The 23344-nt window shown below is 34.5% G+C and overlaps 1 protein-coding gene across 1 annotated transcript in view; it reads left to right on the top strand.

Moving 5' to 3' along the window:
• The window catches only part of LOC145681426 (glutamate-gated chloride channel alpha-like), a 130832-nt gene that overhangs the window by 48825 nt on the left and 58663 nt on the right, over positions 1-23344 (top strand). The window contains exons 2-4 of the mRNA XM_081753072.1: positions 7010-7119; positions 9097-9164; positions 21542-21774. Coding sequence (XP_081609198.1) covers positions 7010-7119; positions 9097-9164; positions 21542-21774 — 411 coding nt within the window. The remainder of the gene's footprint in view (positions 1-7009; positions 7120-9096; positions 9165-21541; positions 21775-23344) is intronic.

Genomic DNA, 23344 nt, shown 5'->3' with positions numbered 1-23344 from the left:
CGAAATTTAGGAGAAAATGTCCCACGTCCCGACTTGGCTCTGTTAGGATTTTAAAATGTCCCGACTTTCGCATTTTATTGGTGAATTTGATAACTATTATTATTATTATTATTATTATTATTATTATTATTATTATTATTATTATTATTATTATTATTATTATTATTATTATTATTGAAATGAAATCTTTAGTTTTACATCCCACGGTTATGCCGGTTAGGCTAAAGGAGACGGTGATGATGAGAAATGAACGAAATGGTGGAATGAAGAAAGTGGGAGGAAACGGGAGAACCCCGAGAAAACCCAAGAGCACGGTGTTGAGAAATCCTGGTATAGAATTTTGCATTTTTTAAGCACTTCAGTGTATTTTGTTCTGATTTATGGTGTTGCTAGTAGTGAAACAAAGTGAATCTAGTGTTGTAAACATTTTTGTTTTCATGTTTTCGGCAAAGCTTCTATTGACCTTGTTTTATTCGATTGGATAGAAAGCAGAACACGCAGATTCCAACACTGTACACTTTTGCTTTAAGTGATTATGGTTATATATAAATGTAGTGAAACGTTCTTGAAATTCTAACGATAGGCATGTATGCAATGGGGTGTATATGGGGGTATACGGGGTATATACACCTAATATTTTTATAGGTCCGATGTATATGCCTACTATAAAATTACGAAAGAGTAAATATACCTACAAAAAAATCTGCAGCTAACAATCGAGCTGTTTCAGCACCATTTTTCCTGTTTTCGTAATAAAATTGAACCACGCTCAGGTTTTACTCATTTCTTAATCACAAGGCCATATTTATCTCAAATTCCAAAAATAAAAAGAACCAGTTGAGAATGCTCCAAGAGCAATTGCCAGAACGAACTTGAAACGAATGGAGATATGAAGCGGGAGGGATAACTGTGATTGTTCCCAAATGTAAAAGTAAATATTTTTATCCGCACCTTCTTCTGTTTCTCCAAAAAAAATCGCAAAATTCATCTCTGTATAACTTACGGTTCCCGAGATATGACTCCTTAAATCTCTCGAAATTCGAACTTTTTGGCCAATATCTGGGGAACGGTGGCCTGTTAGCTAATGGCCAGTTGACCAGTGGCCACCGGTTACTATTTGGTACCAATATGTTTACCATCCTCTTAGATATTGATTAACACCAATATAATCTCTCCATGACTTATGGTTGCCGAGATATGGTTCCTTAAATCTTCCGTAATTCGAACTTTTTTGGCCAATATCTGGGGAACGGTGGCCAGTTAGCTAGTGGTTACTATTTCGTACCAAAATGTTCACCATCCTCTTATAATATTGATGAACACCAATATCCTCTGTCTTTAACTTATGGTGTCCAAGTTATGGCTCCTTAAATCTGCGGAAATCAGCCATTTTTTGGCCAATATCTCGGGAATGGTAAGAGTGACGTTGAAAAATTCCATCACTTTATCAGATAGTTTTTGATGTTCTATCGAATGGAGAGGTCAAAATTGAAAAAAAAAATAGCAAATAACAGACAGACAGACAGACACACACACACACACACACACACACATACACAGACAGACATAAAGAATTCAGTAATGAACTTTCTAAGATTTATTGTAAAATATTGTAAAACATTGTAAAACTAAACAAACAAACAAAACATAAAAATAAAACAAAAATATTATGTAATAGTAACAAGAATATGTAATAGAAAGCACGAAAACTAAAAAGGGCGATATTTATGCCGTATCCTATTTGTGATGAAAATTAATAAATATATTATTTTGTTTATGCTAATATAAATTTGATTGTGATATACTATGCAGTTCCGGATCTCTTTGTACGCAAGAAATTTTTGTAGACAATATATTAAAATCATAAGTAATTGCAAGCGTAGTGTCATTGTTCCTAATCAGGCAGGTAGCCAGCCAAAAATGTAGGGGCCTCGGTAGAAGTTCGGATGGGGGGCGATCCAACCATATTATAGTTTATTTGCAAACCTACCGTAAAAATTTTAGTGGGTCCCGGCCCCCTAGACCCATCGTGGATACGGGCCTGTCCCTAATAATGGTGTATTCCAAGTAGATGCAATATTTGGACGAGGTTTTTGTAGTTCTTTAGTTGCTCACCAGGTGTCACTAGGAATAACGTATCACGGCCATCTATTGAATTTTACTAGAACTGTCACTGTTTTAATACACACTACACTAATTACGCACGCTCCAAGGAAAATTGTTTATTTACAACTTTGTAAATAAATACATATAAAGTTTGTTTAATTGGTCCAGAGACTAAAAGCGACAGTGGTTTAGAAGAAAAACATATTAATAAAATTTCATTCTTTTAGTATATATTGATTCAAAACATATACCTCGTTTGGATGACATTGGTTTTTCTTTATGGGTTTATAAAACTTAACATAAAACAATGTTAACTTTTATGAACCGTAATGGTGCACTAGAGTTCACAAAAAAAAAAAAAAAAAAAAAAAAAAAAAAAAAACGCTTTTATCACAGACAGTGACGACGCTAGCTTCAATTTCTTGGGGGAGGTGCAGCGATTTTGTTTTGTATATTGAAAATAAGAGCTTTATATTATTTGACCCGCACTATAACATCATGTCTTGAATAGCGGGGGGGGGGGGGGATGCCACCAGGGGTGCCAATCCACTTTACTCCACTCTAGCGTAGTCACTGCAAGAAAGAAAATACAACAAGAACCACGTAATCCACAGTTCGCGTAAGTCGGGGTAGCGTAAAAAAAAAAATTGCTGTATTAGTTTAATGCTAGGTATGGGATGATTATTTTATTTTAAAAAAATAGAATAATAAAATAGTATTAAATTACATTCGATTACTTAGATTTGTGAAATAATTTCTGAGGAAATATTTTTGTAAAATATTTAGGTACTCATAATTGTATCGGATTATTATTTTATTTTTAAAATAAAAATAATAAAATAGTATTCCGTAACATTCGATTACTTAGAAGTGAAATAATTTCTGAGAAATTATCTTTGTATTTAGATACTCACAAACCGTTCAAATTGCCTATTTAAAAACAATAAAAATGCCTTATATTAAATGCTTAAAGTTCCTTTATTGGTTATTAAATTCAAATAGGTATTTCCTAATAAAATCACGCTACGTTAAGAACCGCGGTAAGATGACCTAAGTTCGATGCCCAGCAGCGGATGGATTTTTTTTCTTATTGTGCAATCGATCCAACGCTGCTTGATCCCGAAAACTATGAATTCGACATTAATATTGTTAAGTATTTTGTTACTTTTACATGTCACCCCTTCCCTTCCAAGGAATGGTTTCAATGTCACCCCCCCCCAACAGTATATTTCTCAGATGGTAATTGATACGTATACGTAAAATCATTTGAAATTCCCGGAGGATTTCATATTGCATCGTCTATCCACTGTACGTTTCTTTGAATCAAAAATTAAAGTAACAATGAAATTTTGTATTACCGCCCGACTGTTGTCGTTGTGCCAAACTTCATCATGATAAGACGTAGGAAAATGAGTGAAATTAAGGTTTTAAGATTTAATATGAAATTTGAAACTCCACAAGTTAAAGAAAAGCATTTAATAAGAAATCTTATATTTGAAAATAATTTCGTCTTAAACTAGCTGCGACTACATTTAATTCAAACAATTAAATTTATGCGATGCACACTTTGCGTATAGCTAAAAAAAACAATAAAACGATCAGGATTCGAACCTAGTACCATCTAAGTAGGCGTCCGTTAAACTAATCATTCAACTAATAGACAAAGACGTAAACAGGCTGTTTTTAAAGTTATAGGTTCGAATCCAAGTGACACTCTTATGCGGATTTCCATTGCTTTCTCAAAACTTTATCTTTTCATAAGTCTAACATGTTTACGATGATTTGTTATATATTTCACTAGAGTTTCGCAAAAGGTGATTTGTGTTTGAGTATTTGACACTAGTTTATTAGACGGTTCTAACAATGTAACTCAGTTAACACAGTAGTAACAAACTTTTACGGCCTTGAAAAGTGTTTTTAAACAAGGGGAAGTTCATTATGCACCCTGTAACTACGCTACAAGTGGTCTACGTTCAATGTCAATGGCGCACCCACCGAGCCAACTTTTGAAATATTCCATTCTATTAGTTTCTTAACGTAACTAAAGGAAAAGTATATGAATGACTGCGTAGAGTTCAACGTGGATGAATGGGTAAAGTAATGTTTTGATATGTAAGAGGTTCGTGGTTCGAAAGCTGAAGATTTTTCAAAATCTTAATTTCCCAGATTTTAAGATCTTTCTCTCCCTTCGTAATCATCTGATATTCTAAAAAGTGTTCTCCACTTTAATTCAAAGTTACCTGATGTGATGTTCGCAGTTCGGAAACATTCCTTCTTTTGTTTCACAAAATCACAAATTTTGTCAATATGGATGTTGTCCGATAATTTTTCTCCAATTCTAAACTTGCATATGTAAATCATCCCACTCTGTCTGTATATTTAAATATTTATCTATCTTTCAATGTGTCCACTATTAACGCACATGGCTTGGGGTCAAACCTTCGATCGCTTCAGAAATGTGCTATCGTAACTCTATAGGTTTGTTGCTAAAAGCAGCTTCATTTTAGATGTTTTTTCGGGGCGGCGGGATTCTCCTACAACATAAGAGTTTCACATTTTTATATCAGTGTTTTACAATACATTTGATCAAACAATATATGTTCATCATACTCAAGGGAGGTGGGAATTACATCTTCTTGTCCTGCCCAAATGATGCCCCTGTAATATTTGTTTGCAATTACTGGGAAACAAAATGAAATTAACCTTTGGATACCACTCATTTCTGTCAGCAGTTTCTAGAGCTCTGCGTCCGTATTACAGATTTTGGAAAACACAAAATCTACTGCCGTAATTGACAGTTTCCATAGATTTCACAAGGAGCATCTTCCTAGCTTGCAGTCTTTGAAACAAAAGAATGCAAATAAAGACGTTTATGAAGCTCTGGGAATATTTTGTGACATCTTTTGACATCAGGCTCTAAAAAGGCATTTAAAAGCAAACGATGGTTTTAGAGCTATAAAGCCTGTAAATATGGTTCCCGTTTTTCTCCATCTGAATGGAAAGAATATATTACGTCACACAGACTGCTTTAGACAAGGAGAGGAGGAGAAGGATGTGTTGGATTGAATACTAGGAGCAGTAGTCGATCAAGACGTGTATTTCTGAATGCACAAACACACGGTGCAAGAGTTAATTAATAATTTGGACTTAAACTTTTTGTAACATTTTAATTGCTAATTACTGTACAACCACACGCATTTGAATTTTCCAGTGTTTTTCATTTTTCGATTTAATTCATATCTTATTAAATAATTTCAGTAAATGGGAACTGTTTGGCCAAATCATGTTATGACAGTGCCATACTATCATTTAATCGTTCACTCAAAAATGTTCTCAAACTAGTAAGTCTCCCTATTACGAGTAAATAAAATGATATAGTGGCGACGTTAGGGCAAGTGCAGGAATTTTTTGAGAGGCAGTTTTTTTTTAAAAAATCAAAAGTAATAGTTTAAATTATTTAACCTACATTCAAAAATATGTCTCAGAGGACAGTCGGGGGCTGCGATACCACTGCTGGCGCCCACTACTTTCTTCCTCTAGTGGCGTTATTGAGTTGAACTCTAATCGATTTTAGGAAATCTTTATTATTAAGTACACACTATACTTACAACATAAGTAACCAAAAGTCTCGTTATTTATTACACTTGTTCATGCCTCTAAATTAAGGGTTATTTGCATACATTATTATATCTTAAATAGCAATTAATGACATTGTTTGCGAAAATGTCATTACGATCACCGAAACAAGCGGCTGTGTAACCAATCGTGGTATAAAACATATCATGAGCGCACAAACAAGAAGATGGGTAACCAACGGTGGTATAAAATACATATATCATGAGTGCACAGAAAATAGGCTGTGTAACAAATCGTGGTATAAAACATATATGACGGGCGCACAAACAAGAAGATGAGTAACCAACGGTGGTATAAAATATTTATATCATGAGTGCACAGAAAAGAGGCTGTGTAACCAATCGTGGTATAAAACATATCATGAGCGCACAAACAAGAAGATGAGTAACCAACGGTGGTAAAAAATATTTATATCACGACTGCACAGAAAAGAGGCTGTGTAACCAATCGTGGTATAAAACATATCATGAGCGCACAAACAAGAAGATGAGTAACCAACGGTGGTATAAAATATTTATATCACGAGTGCACAGAAAAGAGGCTGTGTAACCAATCGTGGTATAAAACATATCATGAGCGCACAAACAAGAAGATGGGTAATCAACGGTGGTATAAAATACATATATCAGGAATACTCAGAAAAGAGGCTGTATAACCAATCGTGGTATAAAACATATATCACGAACGCACAAACAAGATGAGTAATAAATGGTGGTATAAAATATATGTATCACGAGCGCACAGAAAAGAGGCTGTGCAACCAATCGTTGTATAAAATATGTATCACAAGCGCCTTAAAGAAGAGGCTGTGTAAGCAATCGTGGTATAAAATACAATCACGAGCCATAAACAAGAAGTTGTGTAACCAATCATTGTATGATACATATATATCACGAGCGCTAAAACGTGTGCACGGTAGACTTAATCTTTTAGAGATTCGCTATGTGTACGGCTTTGCTAAGTGTGAATTTTAAGGCATGCTTAACTTTCATATCAATTTAAATTAATTTTAAAGGTAGTCTGATATTACATTTTATTCGTAAATCGAGAGTAAGCTTTGAATCTAAGAACTAACAAATTTGTTATAGCCTTGGTTAGGTATGTAGGCCTATAGACTTAGTCTTGAAGGCTTTAGTAAGGCTGTTAAAAGTTTGGAATTGTATTAGGGCTTAGTTCACTAGATGTTACGTACTGTTTATATAATTTCTTTAATTTCTGTTTCTAAAATGTGTTTAATTCCATTTCTTTCTTTTTTGGATAATTCCAGGTACCTGATTTTTATCTCAACGACGCAAAAAGTTAGTAGAAAAAAGTACAATTTTAGTGAAGGATTTGATAAAGATATTCCTCCTGCAGATATTGGCGGATCTGCTGCAAGTAAGATGATTTTTTAAAAAAATATTTATAGTTAATAAAATACTAATTAAAGAAGCATTTGTGCACAACTATTCACCTAAACTATTTCTGTAATGCACCCACACTTAGCGACATCTTATATCCAACTTTTAAACACCCTTTAAATCTCCACTAGTTTTATATATACTATAAAACACATATATCACGATACATATCTACATAGATACATACATACATATATATATATATATATATATATATATATATATATATATATATATATATATAGTTTTATATATAGACTTTTTGTTTTCTTTTGATGTCATGAATCATCTCTGTTCCTTTGATGTCATGAATAGTTTGTGCACATCTTTCAGGCTCACCCTGTATAGTGTATTTATTTAGCATTTATTTGTATTAGTTTATGAATTATACTAAATTATACGAGGGTATTTCGAAAAGTATCTGGTCATACTGAAATATCACGCCATCGTTAGTAACCCCTTCAAGATATATAGTGATATCTATGGAAGAGATAATGTACTAGTTTCAACTGTCTTGCTGCGTCAGTTCATTGAAGGCAGTCATTTGAATTATTCGACGTACGTTAAGCTCGTACAATGATCTAGTCCACATAGCTATTGCAAAGGCTGCGGTGCTATATGTGGACTGTGGGATGGATGATAAACCTCCTTAAAGCCATAGTCTTTTACTACAGCCTTGGCAAGTACAACCGTGTGGACTGGAACATTGTTATGCGGCAAGGGCTGATTCAAATGACTGCTTCTAACGAACTGTCTCAGCTAGACAGTTGAAACTGATACATTATTTCTTCCGTATATGGCAGTATATATATATATCATGAATGGTCTTTTGCCAGTGCCGCAATATTCCAGTATCAGCCGGATACTTTTGGAAATATCCTCGTATATTCCACATAATGCAATATACAAATTTTTTAGTTCCACCAGAGTGTAATAAAATGCAGAGTATCTTGGATTTGTAATAGACTACAGAAAACTGAAAAGAAATTTTGTATAATATATACAGTCTTTCCCTGATAACAAACATAATAACAAGAAAAACAAAGAATGATCGAAGCATTCGGTCTGAACACATCGCTTGTATGATACTTCCAGAGTGCCCTGTGCTGCCATCTACTGCAGTTGACCGCAGCGCGACAGTCATTTGTTTAAAAATTGAGTCAGCACAGCAGAGAGCGAAGTGTGTGTTGTGGTATCATGAAACAAAATCTCCCATCAAAGTTCAACGAACAGTCAGGAAAGAGAGTACGGACAACAACCACCAAATGTTAAGAGCAAAAAGGAATGGTATAGCAAGTTTATTGCAACAGGACGTGTTTTAGATCGTGATAGAAACGGTAGACCCAGTGTTAGTAAGGAAGTGTGGAAGCTGTAACCCGAAGCCCAGAGAAGTCCTTGCGTTGCACACCACGTGAACTGGACATCCCGAAGTCAACTGTGTTAAAAAAAAAAAAAAAAAAAAAACCGAAGATACACGCATATAAGGTGCATATTGCAGATTTTTCATGCGTTAACACAAGAAGACCGTCTCCGATGCGCAAGTTTTGCACGTGACATTGCATGGGCAACTAATGGAGCACATGGAGAAATTCTTCAAATCAGGCAATAATAATAATAAAATACCTTTTTGAGTTTTCCTATCATTTGCCGCAAACCGCATGCTTCTACCATTCTTAATTTTTTTGTTATTAATGTTTGTTATCGAGGAGAGACTTTATGACCCCCTGTATATTTTTGTTATTAAATACATATTTGTTAGTAGTACTTTATGACATTTTATGATAATTTAATTTAAACATTCTTTAGATCGACCGAAATTAATTAATACCTTGCAAAGAAACGGCATAACCATTTTGAGAAAACTAAAAGAAAATCTTATTTGTTGCATATTAGAAGAATGTCTGAGTCAATGGGTTCTGCATTATACCTATTTATCTATATGTTTCTATTTCAGAGAAACCTACCGTCGTGGGCATTTCTTTATTCGTGCACAGAATCAGTGAAGTGGATGAATATAATTCAGTAAGTATTTTTGTTGCTTTTGTTTTTTTAATGAAACGAGATCTGGAAAATTTATGTGAGCTATGAGTCAAAATATCGCCTTTTTATTCGAAGGTGAAAACACAAAAGTTTTCCTATGTTTATGACGCTATAAAGACTTTATGTTTATACGAAAACCGTTCAGAAAGTAACCTCCGATTGGTTAAAAAAGAAACATCAAAGTAAATAAGAATTTAAGATATAAATGTCGACTAAAAATATGGAATTCATGTTATTATTCAGTTCAAATTTCTTGTCATCGCGAATTCTGTCGAGGAATATGAAGCTTAAAATATATAAAACGATAATCATGCCTGTTGTTCTGTATGGTTGCGAAACATGGTCGCTTACTCTGAGGGAAGAACATAGACTGAAAGTATTTGAGAACAGGATCCTGAGAAGAATATTCGGACCCAAGAGGAACGGGAATGGGGAATTGCGGAAACTTCATAACAAGGAACTACATAATTTATACGGTTTACCAACCATTCTTAGGGTCATCAAGTCTAGGAGGCTTAGGTGGGCAGGTCATGTAGCTAGAATGGAAGAAAGTAGAAACGCTTTCAAAGTCTTAACTGGAAGACTAATCGGAAAACGACCATTAGGAAGACCTAGCGCAGATGGGAGGACAATATTAAGATGGATCTCGCAGAGATAGGAATACAAAATAGAAACTGGATCCAGTTGGCTAATGATAGAAGTCAGTGGAGAGCTTTTGTGAACGCGGTATTGAACCTCCGGGTTCCATAAGCCATAGAGTTATATATATGAAAACTACTTCTTTGACCTATTTTTCAACATAGTTTCCATGAACATTCAAGTACTTATCTATGCACTAGCTTAGAAATTCCATCAGAATAAAAATCTTCCGCCTGTGCCTTGAGCCAGCCTGTGACCGCTTCTTTCAGTTCCTCCACATCACCAAAGCGCTTGAGATCCTAGAAATTTGTGGAAATTCATCGAAAAGCTTCGAGTTTGTGAAACGTCGATTTTCACGAACTTTTCCATAATTTTTTTTTTGAACGAGTTCATCAATGATCACTGATGGCCTGCCACTCCTCTCTTCATCATGAATATTTGTTCATCCACATTTAAATAAACGAACCCATTCACGAACAACTCCTTCACTCATCACATTTGGTCCATACACGGCACAAAGTTTCCGATGAATAGCCGCTGCCGAATATGGTTTTGCCGTAAGAAAACATATAACAGCTCACACCTCTCCCTTGGCGGGGTTTTCTATTGTAGCATACATTTTGAGCCGCTAGAAAAGTGGGACTAGTGACCAGACAACCTTCACTCTACCACAGCTGGATGCAGACTGAGCTTTGAGCTACCACGCACGTCTGTACAAAGATGGTAGCGCTGCCCCCGCTACGTCACGCACAGTGACCAATCGGAGGTTACTTTCCAAACGCGCCTCGTAGATACACAAAATGGCAATATTTTGAGATAATATTTCTTTAAAAAAGAAAACTTCAAATTCACACAACCGATCTTAAAGAAACTTTGGTAACACAGTTTGTACTACACAGACTATCCTCAAACATCATAATGAACGTCATAAACGGTGCAGTGTTTTAAACTCGGTGGAAACATATTTGATTCTCAATGGTACTATGTCTTGTTTCTATATGTTATATATATATATATGTTCTATATGTTTCTATATATATAGGGTGTTTCAAAACGATACCGACAACGTCTGGGAGGTGATTCCTGACACGAAGATAAGGCAAAAAGTATAGACCAACCTGGGTGCACCAATGCTTCCTTTCGGGGTTATAGGCTGCCGAAAACATGAAAAATTGAACTTAAAATGTCTATAGCTCCAATACTATGAGACCTAGCGAAGTCGGGTCAAGACTTTATTTAGCAACTAGTACGTGCCCTATCCAAATATCCATGTGTCAGAATAAAGCGGTACTTCCGCAACAATTTTTATAGAGGTAGTTGGTGAGCACTTCAGATTATATGTCCATAGCCAAACGGACCTTCATAAAAATTGTTCCGTGAGTACGTTAGGATTCTGAAACATGTATTTTTGGATAGAGCACATATTGGTTCCCAAGTGAAGTCTTGACCCGATTGCGGTAGGTCTCATAGTTTAGAGCTATGGATTTTTGAACGTCATTTTTTTTTTCATGTTTTCGGCAGCCTATAACTCCGAAAGGAAGCATTTGTGCACCCAGGTTGGTTTATACTTTTTGTCTTATCTTGGTGTCAGGAATCACCTCCCAAACGGTGTCCGTATTGTTTTGAAACACTCTGTATATATATATATATATATATATATATATATATATATATATATATATATATATATATATATATATATATATATATATATATATATATATATATATATATATATATTAGCATTTATATTGACATATCTGCAAGTAGGGAGTAAAATCTTCTGTCTGCATACATTTTAGAAATTCTATAATTTGTCAGCAATTATAAGGCTCTGTCAATTCTATTTCAAACACTTTGCATGTAAAGATATGTTTGCCAATTCGTATTTAAAGAAAGAATAGTTTTTTTTATATAAACAAAAAGGATCAAATTTACTAAAACATATGAATAAGCAATGTTAACATGATTCTGTGTAAAAAGATAAATCATATCAATCTTATGTGAAAAATTAATGCTTATATTCATTTTGACATTTCTGAATATGATAAATTTATTTATTCAAATACATTTTTACACAAGAAATAAGAAAAGCTGTTGAATGAAAAGATCTTCATGAAAGTAGCTTTTTTATTTGGCAACACTGTTTTGTCAGCTGATATACAGGGTGTTTCAAAACAACACCGACAACGTTTGGGGTGATTACTGACAACAAGGTAAGACGAGAAGTATAGACCAACTTGGATGCACAAATGCTTCCGTTCAGAGTTATAGGCAGCCGAAAACATGAAAAAATTGAGCTTTAAAGGTCCATAGCTCTAAAACTATGGGACCTACCGTAGGCAGGTCAAGACTTCATTTAGAAACTAATATGTGCGCTATCCAAAAATACATGTTTCAAAATCCTGTGGTGCTCTCGCAATATTTTTTTATAGAGGAAGTTTGGCTACGGGCATATAATTTGAAGTACTCACCAACTACCTCTATAAAAATTGTTGCGGAACTACCTCAGGATTCTGAAACATGGATATTTGGATAAGGTGCATACTAGTTCCTAAATAAAATCTTCACCCGACTACGGTAGGTCCCATAGATTTGGAGCCATGGTCCTTTAAAGTTCATTTTTTCATGTTTTTGGCAGCCTATAACTCCGAAAGGAAGCATTTGTGCACCCAGGTTGGTCTATATTTTTTGTCTTATCTTGGTGTCAGGAATCACTTCGCAAACGTTGTCGGTGTTGTTTTGAAGCACCCTGTATATATATTTTGTGAATAAAGGTAGGATGATCCTTTTGTTACTATTTTGTTAAACTTTTCAAATGTATTTTGCAGCAATATTTTGCCTTGAGTCGAGACATGAGTATTTTGTTCGGTCATTATTATATCGGTATTACATATACGTAATGACTTCACGAAATGCTACTTCAAAAGAAAACGACGAACCCTTTACTGAATTGACCTTTACTTGACCGAACCCTTTACTTGTGAATAGCACGTATGAATAGCAAATTAGATGTTTATGAATTGAATTCGTTAGATGAGGGATGTCAGATTAATGTAATATATATAGATTTTGAAAAGGCATTTGATAGAGTCAACCAAAAAGCATTATTGTATAAGCTAGGTGAATAAAATTTATCTTCTCCCTTGATCATGTTCTTCTCATTATATTAAAACAATTGTAAACAAACTGTTATCTACAAAGAATATAAATCATCTGATTATATTGCATATTCTGGAATTCCACAAGGCTCCAACCTAGGTCCCTTATTGTTCGTTTTATTCATTAACGATCTCCCTGATCATATATTATTAAGCGACAAATTGCTTTTTGCGGACGACCTCAAAAGATACGGTAGGATAAAAGCCATCCATGACTGTCTCAATTTACAACACGACATGGGAAATATTGCTAACTGATGTTCTCTTAACAAACTTAGTGTAAACATAAACAAGTGTAACATGTTATCGTTTACTAGAAACAAAAATCAAATAGAGTTTAATTATTCAATGAATCAGATCTTACTAAATAGATTAAATTCAACTATTAGAGTTACGTTTGATATGAAACCAGGGTGGATTGATTTAAATCAGTCTGATTTAAATCACGATTTGAATCAAGATTTAAATCACTTGATTTTTTAAATAAAAATCGTTGATTTAAATCGAATTCCGAAATAAATTAATTTAAAGTGAAAATAAGTAAAATCCTGTTTCTGTTCTGTTATTTCGATTATGAAAGTTAATAATCATAATACAATGAGACTCAAATGCACAGTATAGTATGAAAATAAGTGTCATGCAGAGGACGGTTAGGGAAAATCCCGTTTTGAACAGGTAACGGAGCAATCCTGCTTTCTTTTTTTTTTTGTAACATTGGGTTTGGGTTTTAAAATCGTTAACTATTCCAACGGGGAAATCACCATCGACATTTAAGACGAAATTTCTTTTTTGTGCGTGTCTGTTTGTTTGTTCTCAGATAATAGGGCGTATTTAGAGGGGTCCTATCTCCTCTCCAAATTCTTTTTGTTAATTTTATAACTTCAGGTGAAATTTATGTATTTCATGCCACAAGTGGTTCTGAGTTTTTAAAAATAGGCCCCTGCCAAATATCAGTAAATTTTGTGAAAAAAAGTGGCATTTTGATAAACGTTGCTGTACTTTTTCCTTAATGCTTAACCTTTTAAATTATATCACCTATTTTTAGGTGATAGGGTAGGATGTTCATTATTCGATTAAAGTACCAATAAGGCTTTTTACTTCGTTTTCTTCAAGACTGGAGGCATTTTAGAACACGTTACATATACTTTCACGCCTTTCTGCGTTGAGACATAGTGTGTGATGACGTCATAAATTTAAAAAGATTTTTTTGTTATGCGTATTATTATTATTTCTTTGGCGGGTTATATTTTGCATTCAGAAGACTGAAATTTTGCACACTCGTTCAGTGCACCACTTAATAATTTTCAGATCTCTGCGTGGAAACAGCGGGGTCCAGAGGGGCAAAATGTTTTAAAAAAGGATATTTTTAACAAAAAATAGCTTTTTTCGTGATTTTCCCGCCTCAGAGGGAGACATATGAATGGTACCGTTTGAAAGGCTGTTCTATTCTGAAGAAAATGATGTACGTACTATGCTCCTAGGATAAATAGGGATGTCTCAGGAAACTGTTACCTGAGATCCTATTTTATACGGGAATCTGGGGAATACTATTTTTCGCGGGCTTACTTTTGCACCTACAAGACTGAAATTTTGCACATTTACTCAGTGCACCCCTCACTATTTTTCAGATCTCTGCCTTAAAATAGGGGAAGGGGTCCACAGAGGTAAAAATTAAAAAAACAACAACCAGATAATTCTTTTTTTTAGTAATTTACCCGCCCAGATACATGATGTAGACATTTGAAGGGTGCCGTTTGAAAATTCGTTTTATTCTGAAGAGAATAATTTTTACAAATCATGATCCTAGGATAAATAGGGATGTCTAAGGGAAGTTTTATATTACATCCGGGTCATCTGGGGCATTGTGGAAATGTTCTTAGCTCATTGTTAAAAAGCTCTCCCGATAGAAGCTTGAAATTTAGTACACCCCTCAGTATTTCCCAGTTGCTTTTGAGATCAGTGCGTTAACTTAGGGGAATCCAAAGGGGACCAAATTTTTTTTAAAAAAAGAAGTAAAAAAAATGCCGATTACTCTCAAAACTTCCCGCTTCTGGGACATGATAGGGAAATGTGAATATTACCGTTTCAAAAGCTGTTCTATTCTAAAGAGAGTGATGTATGTACCATGATCCTAGGATAAATAGGGATGATACTGTAGCTGCTTGACTGAAAGTCTATAATTTACCTTTAAAAAGAGCCATGATTTTAAAGAGTTAAGAAACATTGTTTGGGATTGATATAGGTTAACGATTGGGGGATAATTTAAAATTCAACTCCAATACTTTCACTTAAATGGCATAATTAGCATTTAATACTAATTCCTAATGCTTTTTCTTCAGTTCGCGCCTTGTATTATACAAGGAGAAAGATTTGATTTAAATAAAAAAAATCGATTTAAATAAAAAAAATCAACAAAAATGATTTTTTTAAAAAAAAATCATGATTTTTTCCACCCTGTATGAAACTGACATTTAATGACCATACAGTGAACGTTGTTGATGAATCTCTCAAGATGTAAGGGTTCATAATTAGAATTGGAAAGGAGTTTAAGAGTATGATCACACTAACAATAATATATTATTCCTACGTGCGATCAAAACTGGAATATGCTGCTATGATCTGGAACCCGTCGCAACGGCAATACCGCACTAACTAGAAAAATATCTAATCTAAATTTATCAAATACTTGGCATACAAGAAAACTGGAATCTATCCATCTTATGAAAACTATCTAACATTAATAGACAACTTCTGTATCCTTACACTTGAACAAAGGCGAAGCGTGATAGATCTGATATTTCGTCCATAAAGTAGTACAAAACGAGTTTAATTGTACGGATCTGATATCGACACTACGCCCCGACACTTAAAACTCGTGCTGATAACTCTGGCCTGTTCTACTGGGGGAAAAAAGCAAGGACCAACGTATTATTGAAATCACCAATCTGGAGAATATGCTCTTCTTATAACAAAATATGAATCGAATACAAAGGAATAGACATCTGTAATATGAACTATATGTTTAAGAAAACTATTGTAAATTTATTTTGTAATACAGCAATACTATAATTGGGCTTATGCCTGTTGTGTTGATGCAAATAAATAAATATTAAATAGTTGTACTTGAGAGAAATCACGTAAGTAAAAAATAAACTTTTGTTGCTTCAAAGGAAGGAAAGAAAACTTTTCTAATATATTAGCAAGAATTAGAATATTACGTGAGTTTTCTTCTTTCCTCAAGAGCCGTACTAGTGACCTGTGTAATATTTACTGTGCTATGAACGTTTCTCAAAGATCACTTACCTAAATTTGAAGGTGTTTTAATTTGGCCACAAATTTTGTCTTGGTCCGTATGCAGTAATTTCACTTTCTTTTTTGCCGTAATATTGTTGTGTATCCCTATGGCCGCCCACAGCGAAAACTATGTGGGGCAGTTCCCTTTCCCTGGTTTCCGCAGTATGGTCAGTTCTTGGAAATACATGTCAAGACATACTAATTTGATTACTCACGTACTATAATACATAGTATATTTATATAAAATACTGTGGTTTATGTAATGTAGTTAATATGATAATGTACGTAAATAATTGTTGTTTTATATAATGTATTATGTGCACGCGTGCATCAAAGTATGTATATTCGTAATTGCACTTGTACATTGTCTTTTTGTCCCCCTGGAATCGTTTTTTGTTTTGCTGCCCCCTTGGAAAACAATCCTGCGAGGGAGTCCCATGTTTATCACCATCAGCAGATAGAAATTTGGAGTATTAATTATGATTTGTAATATTATAGCATTCCGAAATTTTGCAGTACAACCCCTGTGTTGTTATACAACCACAATCACGCTAAAGAATGTATGGTTGCCTTAGTCGTGTTATTTTGCCGTATTTAGTCTCACATTCCAACATGCATTGAGATTTTTCATATTCTAGCTCCAAAGATTAAGTAAAAGAATCCTAAAGAAATTTATATGAAACCACCGGGAAGGAATACTCTTTCAAATAATAATAATAATAATAATAATAATAATAATAATAATAATAATAATAATAATAATAATAATAATAATAATAATAATAATAATAATAATAAACTGGTACACCTATATCGAAGTTATGCCTGAATATTCTCAGAACATGTATTTAAATGGGTTGAATTGAGAATCTCTGTCATTTTCGAAGTCCGTTAAACGAAGAACTTTCATAGAAATTTACCAGTCAATCAACTAAATTGTAAGTAACGATATCACATAGAAAATAACGAAGATATACCATAATCAAGATAAAAGAGCTTCTTAGTACCACTGACGTGGGCTCACCTGAGACAAGACCCTCCAGAAATTTTATCAAATCATACAGTAATTGATGCTTTAAACTCTCTTCATCATAGTTTTGCAGTCTTCAAGTTAAGGTTTATGTCCATTTAATAGGTTAAGGGACTACTTCGAAATAAAATACTTAACGAAGGCAGAAAAGAAGTATTACCACGTTATTTTTCTACATACATACCTTCCCGCGTCAAATGCAACTGCGACCAATTGTAGAGGTTCTGGGGTGCCCTAAGAATGTCGTTCACTGGAATCTTGTTTAGGATCGCCGTTACAGTCGCGTTGAATTTTTTAAAAATTAATTTATAAACTTTAGTTTGAAATTTTTGTTTAATTCTTTTTCAACACTTAAGAATTTGTAGCTCTGTAAAATCTTTTTACAACTTTGAGAAAAGAATCGGATTTGGTAGAAGAAAAAGTCTGGCAATACTGCACACAAGAATTGCATCATTATGATGCAATTATGAATGTTAAAATAAGTTTATGCAGCGTCAATAGAATTGTATGGCATTCGTTTATGACGTGTACATTCATAATTCGCATATATAACCGATCGGAAACTGATGAGGCAGATATATTTTCTTGTGCGCTAATGGTCAAAGGATTATTCAAATCATTGAAAAGCCTCATAATTACCAGATTTGGCACCATTGGACTTCTTGTTCTCTCCTAAACTCAAATCAGCTCTAAAAAAGAAAGTTTTGAGGATGTTGAGTCGATTCAAGCAAACATGACAGCAGAGGTAAACAGAATTCCATTAGATGTATTTCCTACGCCTTTCCACAGCGTCAACGACCGATCCTGCGTGTGTGGCGCAGAAGAATGTATATAAAAACCTAACATGATAATACATTTTTAAGTACACGATTAAGTACATTATTTTGAGGTAGTTTCGGAACCTATTGAACGGACATTTGGTAATTGTGTAGGAATGAAGAAAAAACTATTCTAAGAACGATCTGTTACCAAATTCTACAATGTTTTTAGTGTTTAACGAAATACCATGTCTACCAGTTGAAAGTTTTTATTAAGCTAAATAGCAGTTATATAGGTGAGTATATTATCAAAATTAGTGTCCAATGTTGGTATGGTTAGGATATTAGTTGATAGACGAGATTAAGCTAAACAAAATATGTTCGAGAATAATTATTTCTCCAGCACAGGTTTCGAGAAAATCGAACAAAACTAATTTTTATGGCTGTAAAAAGTAAACCTTTCGTTGTCAATAAAATTTGTATTTATGTACTGTGTATGTAAAAAAGTATAGATATTATTAGCTAGCAAATTGAATCTGTTGTTCTTTGTCTTTTACTAACGGTGATATTACACTAACAATGACACATACACTACTATCAGTGACGCACATATTACTAGTAAATTCGTTATGAGTTATATAAGCAAATCCGTAAAGGAAAAATGTTGCTCTCCTCTCTGAGAAATTACAACTTCTGCCGCTATTATCCCGGTCTGGCTCAACTCACTTGTTTACCCTCGCTGTACTGTGAAGTAGTTGAAATGAATGACGTGTTGCAATTTAGCGTACACACCCTGACCTTCCTCAATCAGTTACGGTGATATGGCTTTTGCTTATTACAGTATCTGAGTGCCTTCAGGACATGAAGTCATCGAAAGCCAACGGCAAGCGCTGTCTGCTGCTTTAGACTGTAGTGTTACGTGATTGGAGGACGGTTCATACTACGTCTCGACTATAATTAAGTTTTCGTGATTGGAGGATGGTTCATACAGTGACTTAATTAAGTTTCACTTGGAAGCCTGCATAATACTACTTTGTGTAACAGTAAAGTTAGTATCATTTTTAAAAAAGAAAACGTTTTGCTAGACTTTTGGAAAGCCCATTGTGAAACAAATAAATAAATCTAACACTAGATACACACTGTAATGAAATGAATAAAAATGTGAGTATACTCGTTCTTTCGTAAATTTAAGATAAGTGTACGAAAGTATTAGGTATGTATACGCCATATACTCCAGTATAGTCCATTACATCTCAGATTACACGTATTTGTCAACGTTTAGTGTACAGTAATCAAACAAATAGCTCTTATCCCACAAAATAGACTGACTCGATCACAGCCAGTGTAAATTAGATAAGGACAACAATCTAACAGTATATTTTAAAGAGATTTTGCACTACGTATTTCAATTTATATACATTTGTTCTACCATTTCTTTATCCAGCTTATTAACCTACAGTGCCAGTGGCGTATTTACGATTTTGTTTCGGGGGGGGGCTTTGTTAACTTTCGGGAGGGGGGGCCTTTGCCTGAAAATGTGAAAATTCTGTAAGATATTTCATATATTTTACTATAGTAAGTAAGATTTCGGGTTGGGGGCTTAAGCCCGGAAGCCTCCCCTAAATACGCTGCTGTACAGTGCATTAACATAATGTTTTCATTAAGCAGGATGTCATTATCCTTATGAAATCCAACTCATTCTTTATACTTATTCTTGTGAATTGTCCAATGGACCTTAACTAAATTTTCCAAGATGGCCAAGACCATTGGTGGCAAGGTCCGTGAAAAAAAAAAATCCAGAATTAGTTGAATTACAGAGTAATAATCACCAAAAATCAACTTCAGCATTCACTTGGATTGAAAAACAAAACAATCAACAGAGCGCAAGCAAAAAATTTTTTTATTCATAAAATGTAGCGGGAAAGTGGTCAGATTTTGATTACAACCGTTGATTTCTAACACTTTTTATTTTTTAATCGATGTGATATTCAAGAAAGTACCCACAACACTCATTAAGTCGTTTATGAAATGTACTGAAAAATCGACTTAGATTTAACTGTTGGCATTTATAAATTTTGTAGCAAAGATTAGAAAGATGAAGCTGCAAGCAATTTGTGGGATTAGGTGTCATGTAGTGCGATATTGCTCACATTTAAGAAAATGAATCTAATGCAAATATAAATACGGTATTAGGTAATTGCTGAACCATAGCATCATAGTAAGTATACAAAAAAGATCATTGTATGTTCCATCATAGTTATCGAAAATTGAAAATACGATTCGGTCCGGATTGAGACCGACGCTTCTAACTAGGGATGAGCAAAACCGATTTTTATAAAAACCGGAAACCGGTTTCTAAAAAAACCGAAACCCGAAAAACCGACATTTCGGCTTTCTCCAAAAACCGGTTAGGTTTTTCACCGAAACCGGTTTCGGTTTTCTCCAAAAACTGGTTCGGTTTTTTACCGAAACCGGTTTCGATTTTCTCCAAAACTGGTTTTCTTCAAAACTGGTTCGTTTTTCACCGAAACTGGTTTCGGTGAAAACTTTTGGAAAACACAAAACTATTTCTGTGGAAACGGATTCCGTTGGTCTCCGGAGAACAACGAAACACTATTCTGGTCAGAAATAGAACAAATTAAAAAAAAACAGGTTTTGAAGAAAACTGAAACCGGATCCGCTGAAAAACCGAATCGGTTTTGGAGAAAACCGATTACCGGTTCGGTTGAAAAACCGAACCGGTTTCGGTTTTTCTAAAAACCGAAAAACCGGTTTTTGTGCCCACCACTACTTCTAACATTTGAAATTATGTTTAGAAGGTAATAGGTAGTGCAATTTACCACACGGGATTCATCTCTTTTTCACAATCTTTTATTATAAAATTCCTGTTATATAAAGACCAATACAAAGCTTACTAAGACGTTTTTTTTAAAACACATGTCCTTAGGCCCATGTAGCTGCTCACAAAGCTCCAGGCAAGCTGAGTGGAGGTGGTTTAGAAATTCTCCGTGCTCTAATCAAGCAAAGAGAGTTTGGTGTCCCGCAGAACTCCAGGCAAGCTAGGAGGCTTGGGTTAGGTTATATTTCTCAGAGCTCCAATAAAACTAAGGGAAATTGACCAACCGAAACCATATGTCGATTGAGACGTTACATGATGTTCTATACCATCTTCTTGATTGCGGTGGCGCTAGTGTTCCTCTTCTGTCACATCACCAGATGATGAGGATTCCTATTGTCTGATTTAAGAAGTAATTGTACTAAAAGAACAAATGGTTTTGTTATAAATAAGAAGTACGTAAATAAGAATTTGGTGGTACTTAGAAATTTAAACCACGTGTAAGATATTGCAGTATTCTTACTGATTTTTAAATATCTTATTCTGGTATGTGAGAATAAAATAATAACATTATATCTCTTCAGCAGTAACATCGCCCTTTCTTGTTAACTTAATTGAGAAAAAAAAATGTTTACTTCCAGGAAGTAGCAGTCGATCTTTTCCTTCGTCTGTCTTGGACAGAGCCTCGTTTGGAGTTGCCATCTGACGTTTCAGAAGATAATTACCCATTGCGTGTGGATCGAGATGAAATCCATTGGTTTTGGGTTCCGGATTTATATATTGCTCAAATGGTCAACTTAAGAAATCTACAAATATTTGCCGAAATGAAAGATTTTAAAATCTACAGAAATAAAACGTTGGGCTACGTTATTGCGTAAGTATAACCATATGTACCGTATTTTTTTTTTTAAATTCTAAATTCAACTTAACGGGTCGTAGTCAGAAGCGACTTTACGTGTGATTAGCGTCGTATTAAGGAGTTGACCAACACGTGATTATAATTTCCGTATTGAAGAACGTTATAATTGTTATTCACGACTGATACCTATATTGATAGAGGCTAGGCAGAACCTTTCCGCAGGGCTGTCCAAATAAAGTAGAAAAGAAGATGAGAGAATACTAAACACCTTTTTCTCTCATTTTTTGGTGATATTTTATATTTGACAACCCCGCGGAAAAAAACGCCATGAGTAGTATCACAAACTTTCTCTTGAATACGGAAATTGTAATCACACACTAGTCGAAATGAAATGAAATCTTTAAGTTTTACGTCCCACGGTTATACCGGTTACGCTAAAGGAGACGGTGATGATGAAAGATGAGTGAAAATGGTGGAATGAAGAAAGTGGGAGGAAACGGGAGAACCCCGAGAAAACCCACGAGCACGGTGTTTGTCCACCACAAAGTCCACACGGCGCAAGCTGGGATCGAACCAGGGACCCCAAGCACCACAGGTGAACGCTCTACCACTGAGACACCGCGCCCCCCCACACACACTAGTCGAGTCTTTAGTGTGAAGCTAATTACACGTTAGTCAGATCCTTAGTACGACTTTAATCACACGTAAAATTGTTTCTGAAAATGACCCAGGTTCTTTTGAAGTGATTGTTTGGTTGGTTTCGAAACTTTGTTTGGATATAACTACAGAACTTACCTTGTTAAATCTATGTATACTGGAGGAAGTATGTATCTAAAACTTACAGACGCTCAATGTGTACGTTCAGTTTATGTAACTGTTCTTTTCCTTAAATACTGTTAGAAAGTTACTCCCCCTATTATAGTAGAGGGTTAGTTGGTGTATCATTACACACATACCCTTTGACAACAAAGTCTTCTGAAGACATGGCAGATTCACTGAATAGTCTATTGTTTGCCACATACGTTTGGCATATGATTGTTTTACTAATCATGATCATTGCCTGGTCAAGTAGGAGGCAAGGCATAATTAGCCTTAACTTCGCCATGTAAAATAAGACTAAATAAATAAATAAATAAATAAATAGGTTTAAGCATGGACTTACAGATATTGTTTACTGGCATATGGATACTCTCCGGTAGTTCTGATACATCACGGAGCATGATATGTCAAGTACCTCTTCCTTAAGAAAGGGTGTACGAGCAGATACATATATTTTTAACAGGGACACTAAAACTATAGGGTAACTTTAACAACTAGAACTTATGTAGGTAAAATGTAAGGAAATATGGGTGTGTCAATTGTAATTATTACATAAATGAAGCATGTACGTATGTTGTTAGTAAAAATTAAAACGAAAGGCTACTTTTACTTAAATCGTAAACTTAATACAATAATGATTACTGTAACTGTGAATATTAAACAAATAAGCATTAACAAATCAAAATTACCTGTATAAACTCGAATAAATCAACTTACTCGTTTTCAAATAAATTATAAATACATTTAATTCTTTCTTTTAAGATAC

Source organism: Thermobia domestica, chromosome 3 (assembly GCF_964235325.1).
Source record: "Thermobia domestica chromosome 3, izTheDome1.hap1.1, whole genome shotgun sequence".
NCBI classification, from domain to species: domain Eukaryota; kingdom Metazoa; phylum Arthropoda; class Insecta; order Zygentoma; family Lepismatidae; genus Thermobia; species Thermobia domestica.
The sequence above is the reverse complement of the archived record's forward strand: the minus strand, read 5'-3'. Positions and strand labels throughout refer to the sequence as shown.